The following is a 10,305-nucleotide window of genomic DNA, read 5'->3' on the forward strand; positions in this document are numbered from 1 at the left end:
CAAAGCACCCATGGAGATCCCATGGAAAGGATTTGGTTTATGTTTGGAGAGATAGGTGTGTATAGCAAGACTTAGGTGTGAAAGGAAAGAATTCCAAGGGTCATAAACCCTCCCTAAACCCTTATATTTTGGGAAAAAAACTCTCAAAATCTCTCCTTACTATTCTTCTTCTCCAAGAAACTCATTCTTAAGAGCTTGGAACTTTGGTGTTTGTGCTAAAAAAAGACTTATTTCTCCTTATTTGGGTGTTCCTTTGTTGTCCTATAGAGTGGTAAGTTCACTCTCTTCCTCGTTTGTTCTTTATTCTCTTCCTTTTCTTCTCTAAAGCACCCATGGAGATCCCATGGGAAAAGCTTAGTTTTTGGTTTTGAATCTGAATTCTTGGTTGGTTTGAGGTGTGCTGGATTCTCCTGTAGCGAGAGTTGTTGTTGGAGTTGAGGAAATCTTCTAGCTTTGGACCAAAGACCCTTCATTTCCTTTCCTTCTTCAAAAATTTAATTCCTTGAGTTTGAGTAGGTAAGGGAAGCTTAAATTATTGTTTGTTTATGTGTTTAATGTTTTAAATGATGATCCTTGGCTTTGAATGTTATAAACTATGTGTTTTCAAAATTGTTGAAACATTGAGTGCCATTTGGAGAGCCATGGAGTGGTTTTTTGAATTTTGCTCGAAGTTGTAAGACCTCATGTTTAAGCATGAAAGTTTAAGGCTTAAGTGTGGGGCTTAAGCACGGAAATTTGTGGCTTAAGCGTAGTACATTTTTTTAGGCTTAAGCATAAAGATTTGAGGCTTAAGTGCAATATATGTTTTAGGCCTAAGCACAAGATTTTTGGGGCTTAAGCACGAAACTTCAACAATCTTAGTTTTCTTTTACATGTCCTAATATGATTCTCTAAATGGAACCCAAATGTAATTAACCTTGTTTGATGAACTTACATGAGGTGAATAAATTTGATTTTATGCTAATATCATGTAATTCACATTCAAATGAGGTTTGTGGTGTTTGATGGTAAGATTTCAAGGTGTGAATATGTTATTTGACTTATGGACGATTGATATGGTGAATCTTTCTATGGTGTTGGGTTAGTGAATATGATTATGATGGTATAGGTTGATTGTTGAATAAGTTGATATATCATGCATGCAAAGATAATTGGCATTGCATATGAGTAGACATAAGTGGAGAGTGCTTGGTGGGCCCTCAACCTAGTGTTGAAGGTTTTCATGGTGGATAACGCTGAATGGGCCTATAAAATAGGTAGGTGGGTGAATCTCTGTAGAGGTTACGGTCTTTGCAAGCCTTGTCAAGGTAAACCAATACTCACACTCATATAATTTTCAACAAAATCGCACTTCCTACATAGCGTTAATTTTCAACAATACTATGTTAAGGAGTATACTTCGGTTAACCTCTCAAAAGGTGAAAATCTCCTTGGATTAAAGTGCCAGCAAAACGTATCATGGTTCATGGACATATGCATTTGTACTTATGACCTGAGAATGAATTGATATTTGGCGGTTGTGATTTGTGAAAAGGTTTTCATATTAGTAGTGTTGATGTTTTTTAAACTCGTATTGAGATGAATTTATATTGTTTATTTCCTTATATGTTATGTTTCTTTTTGCAATAAGCTCACCCTTGCATTTTATTGAATTGTGATGATCGTGTTGCTTGACATGGAGCAGACAATGATGCATCTTTTGAGGAGCATGCCATTCATGGTTGAGGTGGACATGTTGGTGGATAAGATCTTACCCTTAGCCATTCTATTTATGTTTCCTTTTAGTGGGAACAAACGTAGGGATTGGATATGATTATGGATCTTATTATATTTATTCGCCTAAGGGAATCGTTGAGTCTTATTTTGACTACGTTGAGATATTTTGATGTTGTAGTGCTCTAAGGCACAATACCTTTATTTTATAACTTAATGATGTTTTATCTATGATGATTAGGTGATATGCTTAAAATTGTAAAAATTAATGAGTTTTTTCATCAATTAAATAAATTGAAGAGTTTTCTAAAGACTCAAAATCAATTTCCCCCATGATAATTTTAGTGTTCATGTAATGACATCTACAATTATTACATTCAAGGTCTATATAAGGATACAAATTTTAAAAGTAACTTGCAAGAAAGGAGTGTCAAATAGAAAAGGTAAGGTTAGAAAAGAGTCAATCCAAAATACCTCTATTAGAAGAATCCTCCTTGAGCATAACACTCCATGTTAGAGTCAAATCCGAAAGAGTATCTATAAACATCTTCATTAGAGGGCCCTCAGTAAAAGGCATCCCAAAAAGGTGTAGTGTCCATCCCTTTAAAATAGAGGAAAGAGCTCTGAAGAGTAATTGGGGGATTACTACTTCTAAAGTTGTATGTGAACAGAGCAGGTGTGGTATAAGTCCAATAGTATTTTCTACTAAGGGTGTCAAGCTTGTAAAGGCTTCGTGAAACAATACTCTGCTAGAGCCTGCAAAGGCTTAGAGAATACGAGTGGTGTTGCTTGTAGAGGCAAGAAGGGAATATTGAGTGGAACCTTCAAATGTTTAAAATAATGGGTTATGGTTTTACCTGCAAAGGAAAGCAAACAATATTAAGAGGAAACTATAGAGGTTTAGAATACTAGATTGTGGTTTTCATGGCAAAGGCGAGCAAAGAATACTGAGTGGAACCTACATAGATTTAGAATATTGGATATAGGAGCCTATGAAGACTTCACAAGAAAGAATATCTTAGTTTTGTGCTTGGTCTTAGTGGAGAAAGTCTACAAGTATAGGAATTAGACGTAGCCTAGGTTGTGACACCCTCTACCCTGACATATATATAAATAAACAAAATATATAAAAATATCGGTAACCAAATTCACACGGGTAAAAGGTTCACATTCACTTCACTATTATCAATTAAAACTTACTAAAACATATTCGGCTCAAAATATGGCCGTCAAAATTTACAAAAATATTTTGTTAAATCAGTGAGATAAAATAAAATAGACTAACATCGTGCAATTAATATAAAAACTTATGTCCCACTGTCACATCCTATCAGAGCATTGTGTCCCGATGTTCTTCAGCATAAGGTTCCTTAAAGCGATTCACCTAGTCATCTTCTCCCCCGAACACAAAGTTCAAGATCATCACATGATCCAAACACAAATAACACAAGGAGCGAGTTATCACAATTTTAACTAATAGAAAAGCAAGACAACTAGATACACATATCATATAAACAAAATAAAACTTACTTAAATATAACTCACATAATTGCACAACTTTGTCATTCAAAATTCACCTTTCAATCTTCAATCATCAATCACATTACACAAGAATCACACACTCTGATCAAGACATAATAATACATCAATTTCATAATAAACAATTAGCAAGCGTATGCAACAGTTATGCTAAGACTCAATCCTATATGTAATGTGGTATCATGTTAGTGAAAAACCACCCTGGGGCGCTTAGGAGTACATAACAAGACACACCACACAATAGGTTTGTCAAGTCACTCTCACTAAGTAAGATCATAGGGAGACCAGTCAGGGTCACGATGTTTTGCAAGAATGCTCCAACCATATGGGATCAGCATAGGCTTAAAGGAGCACTCAAACCCGGTGACCCCCAAGGCCTACACTCTGAAGAGTCCGTCAGGGCCTCTCCCTCCTGATTCAGGTCCAACCCCTAAAATTATTTTAGCACACAAACTCTATCTATGAACTGTACAAAGCACACGACTCCTCAATTGTTCTCAAAATAGTTTTAACTCGTCGCCCTTTAAGGGTCTTAGCATTAACTCGTCGCCCTTAAAGGGACTTAATATTAACTCGTCGCCCTAAAAGGGACTTAACATTAACTCGTCTCCCTTAAAGAGACTTATAGTCGTGTGATTGTATAATTCATAGTTCATAACTCAATGCACACAACATCTCAATCACGTGCATACTCAGTTTATCACATACACTTGATCTCAATCACAATGGTATAATCTCAATAACAATACTATAATTTCAAAGCAACACATTATTTCATAATTCATCACATATTTCATTCATGGACACTGCTCATGAATTATACAATACCCACAACCTCACACTCGTATTTTCAAACACGTTTAACACATTGCGTTACAATTTAACACTGGTTCCTAAATAGGAAACCTACAATTTCTCTTTAACATTGTGCATCAACACTGGTCGAGTTATTATATAATTCATAGCTCACAACGTAATCATTGTCACATAAGTGTTAAACACACACTCTTATTTGCAACCAAATATTATTCCCACAATTTAACATCTCATAACTTATATACACAACACACAATAATCATATTTGCATGACACAAAACATATATATAGTAAATCAAGCTACATTATTTTTAATCAAAAGAGTTTTTATAATAATTAATTTAATGTTACATCAAAAGAAATTATCACTAGGCATTATCCTTACAACTTTATTTAATTTATTATTTTATTATTACAATAAATATATACACACAACATATTGATCATCATCGTGGAAAAAAATATAATAAGATAATAATTCATATAAAATAAGTCATTAAAAATAATAATATTTAGAATATAATTCAAGTTAATAAAAAGAGCTCAATTTTTTTAAGGGTTTACACTCAACACAAGAACACATTAATTTCACAACAATTTCTCTTTGGGACATCAAATGGTTCATTAAACATATATAATTCACAGTTATAATTATAAGGACAAAATAAAAATTGCAAAAACACCCCAAAATCCATTCCAATTGATACTCTAAGAATCCCTACAAATGTTCTCACTAATCCCCAATTGTGAATAACTCATCCCTTACCTCTAAGCGGACTCACGTGTCTTTTGAAAGCGATAGCGGCATCTCTAAGAATTTTCTGAGATTCCTCAATTTTTCCTCTGATTACTCTGATAGAGTTCTCAAACATTAGAGAGAAAGAGAAGGGATTGAAGCTTCCATTTTGTACTGCTTCGTGCGATGCATTCATCTCCCTCCATACACATTTTTTGCAAATCCCAACGGTGTAGGTTTGTGAAATTGGATCTCAAACAACATATCATAATTTCACAGCAATCCAACGGTTAACGAAACCGGGATCGTAGTTTTACCGAGACAACTCTGGGTTTCTGTGGGAAAGGAAAAGGCTACGATGTGAAGGGTATTTCTCTTAGTTCAGACATGACATAGAAATTCCCAACGGTCAGAATGTTTGGAATTGGGTTGCGAACCTGGCGCTTAAATTGCACGATGATCCAACGGTGAATGAGTTCGAGATCATTGTTTTTCTGAAACAGGTTTGGTGGTCTGCGGGAAAAAGAAAGAGTTTTGAGAAGAGAAAAGAGAAAAACCAAAATGAGGCGAAGAGGAGGCACCTGACTTAACATAACTATTTATACCTAGGGTACTCAGCCTTTCATTTGCTCTATATTTATTTATTTATTTATTTTTACTAAAAAGATTTTTAAATTTATTTACGAAAAAAAAATGGATGTTACATAGGTTGGGGTAAACCAGTATAATTCATTGGTGTGTTGTATTCATCTTTATTGCTTCTTATTTAGTTTTATGTGTTGGATAATTGTTTTTAGTTTTGACAAACCTTGTTTTATAAAAGCATAACTCTAACATTTTATCTAAAGGTTTTTAGAAAACAGTTTTAAAGTTAAGAAGTAGAATCTACTTTGCATCTGAAAAAGAAAGCCAACATTTGTTGAAAACAAAATTTGTGACTTTAGAGGTAGCTTTCTAAGAAATAGCTTAAAGTATTAACTTGGAATTCATATATTAGACTATTATTTTATCCAAGTGTTTAAGAAGAAAAAGCTTTGCTCCTAACAAAACTTTTGATAAAGCATAATATTGCAGGTTTTTATGCTTACAGGTGCCGCAAGAAAATATGTTGGTGAAATTAATGCCTTATTTACTTGAGACTATATCCGTCATTTAGCTACAATTAGAAGCCTAAAGTTATGATCCAAAAATGAAGATTTCTATCAAGCGTAGGCTCTAAATTTTGAAAAATGATGAATTATCAATTATTATGGACCAAAAGAATAAAACATTGATATAGTTTTCTATTATTTTGTAAATTATAAATTTTCCCGTCTTTTTAAATCCATTAATCAAACCTTGATTGTTTGGACCCACACATCATGAGACAATTATCATTATTATAATAGTGAAATAAAACAAAAAGAACACAACCTTAATATTTTGTCTAAGGATCTTGATTTATTCTTCTTCGTACCTTTGATCCTTAAGGGGAAATTATGGTCTCCTTTATTCATTATGCACAAAATACATGTCGTCAATTGTATAAGAATCAAGAAGACAAATACAACATTTGTTTAGCTTAACATAAACCACTAGATCAATGAAAGAAAGATTAGATTGGCTTCATTATGTAACAAGTTGCACAAAAATCTGATTAGTCTCTGATTCTTAATTATCTATGGCTAAAAAGTCAAGTGTCTGGATCAACGCTAGCTGGTTTTGAATTAAGAAGTGGTTGAAGAGCTTTGACAACAATAGTCATGTTTGGCCTAAAGTCAGCTTCATATTGTACACAAAGTGCTGCAACTGCTGCTAACTACATAATCATACCAAACATTAGTTACACACCATTTATTATATTGAATATTGAGTGTATTTGAGTAAAGATACCTTAAGCACTTATTCAATAAGTGCCTACAAAACGAGAGCTTATTTATAGGCTTAATTGTGAAACTTTTGAAAATAATCTAAAAACAATTTATTTGGAAAATGCTAGCAACACCCTCTTTACTTTTAGTTAAAAATTATTGAAAACAACAAAATCAAGTAAAAGACTCATTAAATAAAAGTCATACCCCTAGAAATTTGTGTTTTTCAATAAATTTCAGCCATTAATAGTGAATTAGAAAGATTGTGTTAGTGAATATGTTGTTAGTATTTTTCAACTTATTTTAATAGTTGAAATAATCATATTAAAATAAGATTAAAAAATTATATAAATGTCATAAACCATTTACATATAAGCTTAAATAAGTCATTCTAAATGTTCCAATTATTGGTCAAATGAAGAGAAAGAACAAATGAGCTAACCTTAGCAATTGCCTTGGGTGGGTATTCATTGTTTAGTTTAGGATCCACACATTGTTTCACTTTGTCCTCACTCAATCTTGGAGTTGCCTTTACTTGTTAGAAATCACATTAGTAAAAGAATAACAATAATGAAAACAAAAGCTAAGGCTATTAGGAAAAATTAAATTAGGGGTAGATTCATTCAAACCAAGACTAAATATGTTGATGATTAAGACGTACCCAAGTGACAAGACTTTGTTGCCCTTTAGGCATTGTATGGTCTACTGGCTTTCTTCCTGTTAAAAGTTCCAAAAGCACAACTCCAAAACTATAAACATCGCTTTTTTGGGTTATTTGGCCTGTCATGGCATACCTAATAATGAAAGTAAATCATTTTGTAAAACATGAAAATATTTTTAACACAAATGATCATGTATATAAGCTAGGAACTTGAATCTTCTAAAGATGTGTTTTCTACTTATGCTTTGTTGTCTACATAAAATTAATAATATTCTCCATTAGGAATCAAATATTTATATGTTTAGTTATATGAAAATTGTTTAAGTCTAATTCAAAAAAGACTTAAACATGCATGATTTACATAAGTGGATATCCTATCAAACTAAGACCAAGGTAAAGTTCAAGCATACTCTGGAGCATGATAGCCAAATGTTCCTAAGACTCTTGTTGAATGTAGTCGTGCTGCAGTGTCAGAAGATTGATTTGTCAAGTTGAAATCTGCAACCTTGGACTCATAGTCATTGAAGAGTAAGACATTGCTAGATCTAACATCGCGATGAACTATAGAAGGTTGACACTTTTCATGAAGAAACTCAAGTCCTTTTGCTGCACCAAATGCAATTTTTACTCTTTGACTCCAATTTAAAATTGGACCAGGTTCAGCACCTTGCACTCCTTTTCTTCCTACAACATAAAAAGTCTAGTGGTAAACTAAAGCACAATAAATTTTTCATCAATATGAAAGTCATTTATTAATATATATTGTTAGGCCTACCGTGTAACACATCATGCAAAGAACCCAAACTTGCATATTGATAAACCAAAATTCTATAATTTTCCTCAAGACAATACCCCATCAACTCCACAAAATGCACATTCTTCAATCTTGAAACAATTGATAACTACATGATCAATAGCGACATGATGTTAACTATGACAATTTCACTAGCCAAAACATTGACTCAATGAATTTAAAATCATTAATGGAAAAAAACATACTTGTGCTGCAAAATCAGAGTCAGGGTCTGGGGAAGAACTTGTATCCAGCTTCTTGATTGCAGCTTCCATACCGTCGCTCAATTTTGCATAGTAAACCTTCCCATAAGAACCTTCTCCTATCAAAGCCTCTGTACTAAAGTTGCTTGTTAATCGATCTAACTCATCCAATGAAATAGCGGGTATCTCAATTGGCAATGTTTTTTGTGGAGCACCATTTTTTACAACATTACCCCTAGGCTCGCCTCTGTCACCTCCTGAATTCAAAGGTTACTATAATGTAAATTAAGACTTAACCTAGGATACTAAAGATACTTAACTATAGTTAGGAACCATGCAGGAACAACAAACATTATGTCATTATTTTGTCGAGATAATGTTAATCGAATAATTACGATATTAAATTATAAAGTTATGATTTATTTCTGGATAAGTTGTGCCAAATAGCTAAGCAATTTGTCATACTTATACATTCCTATGATATATAAGTGAGAGGAATGAAAATCTAGAGAAAATTTTAGTTACATGGTAATCCAGAATTAATTTGAGTTTGAATGTATTTTAGGGATATTCATAAAACTTATATTTAATATTCTCCTTTTTTTTCTATTCTTTGCCAATTCTCCTTTCTCAAACAAGGTAATGTAACATTTTCTTTTAATTCTAATTTTTCACAAATAATTGCTTGTCTTTTCACTTGTTCCAAACAATGTTCATAATCATGACCCTTCAAATGAAGTCACACAACATTTAATGCTCAATAAATAATGTGTGTCAAGTATCAATTGTCATGTTGCTAATTACATTCCTTTAAGGTAAAAAAAATAAGTGTTACCTCCTCCACCATTATATGCATTACCCTTTTTAGGTGATGCATTATATTGATTTCCAGGTGGAATGCCAAAATCCTCTTCTGCACCTCCACAACACAACATAGCTCAAAATAGTCTAGTAGTCTCAATATTTCATTCAAAATAAATGATATCCAATGAATGACCTGAAATTATTATTACAATTAATGCTCAAATTATCATTTACTAAATAATTCATTGAGACAAGTGTTTTGAAGATGAGAGCTAATCTTTGAAATTCAAATTAAAGCTACCCACGATTTAATGGTATCCTAAACAATTTAACGAAATGCAAATATGACAAATTGTCACAATCACTCAAATGTAAAATTAGAGAAGAATAAAAATTGTGATTTTAGAAGATTAAATTAAAGAAGAAAAAAAGGTTGTCTAAGAATTGAGAATATAACCCTTTCAATTTTGTTTTTGTATTCTTTTATCTTAAGAATTAAATTTCATGTTTATGCTCTAATCATACACTGAGTTAAAAATGTCCCAAATATAAGAAAAAGGTTGCTAACCTTACCTAAAAACATTACATAAGCAACCTTACATAAAAACATTAATCAAGTTGAAATCAACAATGAAACAAATATATTGAAAATATAAACTAAAGACATTAATTACCTCTGGCTTGCTCTTGAACAAGCCAGGAATCTCAAGGAGACAATATATGATTGATGATGAAGCCTAAAGGATTATGCATATAAAATTATATACAATAACGACATGGAGGGGAAGAAGAAGAAGAAAACATAATTGATTGTTTTTCTTCAAACTCCTTCCAAATAAAATGAAGCACCATCATTTTGGATAAAAAGCACATGCCAATGTTTTTTCCCAAGAAAATCGGCTCCTAACCGAAAAAAAATACTTCTGAGGGTTGTGTATGTGCCACCACGATGCACATACTTTGCTTGTTACTATTTTAATGTTGAATCTCTATGATTTGTTGTTCTCATCACACCACATGTCAAAGGGTAATATGCACACTTGCAAGCACCATATCGATGTTACAACTCATACAAATATACGTAGTTGTAAATGAAATGACTCAAATTCATCAATGTTTTCCATTTTTTCTTGGTAGGTTAATGTAAATGGATTATTTTTTCTCCAAAATCAATGCCAATGGATTCTATT

General features: G+C 32.5%; 1 protein-coding gene across 1 annotated transcript; it reads right to left on the minus strand.

Annotated features, from left to right (window-relative positions):
* Positions 1-6,269: 6,269 nt before the first annotated feature.
* On the minus strand, positions 6,270-9,935 carry LOC114425414 (probable protein kinase At2g41970). The gene is made up of 8 exons (XM_028392335.1): positions 9,790-9,935; positions 9,147-9,308; positions 8,315-8,568; positions 8,091-8,217; positions 7,726-7,999; positions 7,316-7,448; positions 7,097-7,183; positions 6,270-6,602 (listed from the first exon to the last, which is right to left on the minus strand). Exons 2-8 carry the CDS (start codon positions 9,244-9,246, stop codon positions 6,477-6,479), a joined length of 1,101 nt encoding a protein of 366 aa, XP_028248136.1. The 5' UTR covers positions 9,247-9,308; positions 9,790-9,935; the 3' UTR covers positions 6,270-6,476.
* Positions 9,936-10,305: the final 370 nt, after the last annotated feature.

The sequence above is a fragment of the Glycine soja genome, chromosome 9 (assembly GCF_004193775.1).
Source record: "Glycine soja cultivar W05 chromosome 9, ASM419377v2, whole genome shotgun sequence".
Lineage (NCBI taxonomy): Eukaryota > Viridiplantae > Streptophyta > Magnoliopsida > Fabales > Fabaceae > Glycine > Glycine soja.

Coding starts and splice junctions, on each gene's coding strand:
- LOC114425414 (XM_028392335.1), bottom strand. CDS start 9,246: ATGTTGTGTTGTGGAGGTGCAGAAGAGGATTTTGGCATTCCACCTGGA. Junction 8,000..8,090: donor TTTGCATGATGTGTTACACG/GTAGGCCTAACA, acceptor TTTATGTTGTAG/GAAGAAAAGGAGTGCAAGGT. Junction 6,603..7,096: donor CACCCAAGGCAATTGCTAAG/GTTAGCTCATTT, acceptor ATGATTATGTAG/TTAGCAGCAGTTGCAGCACT.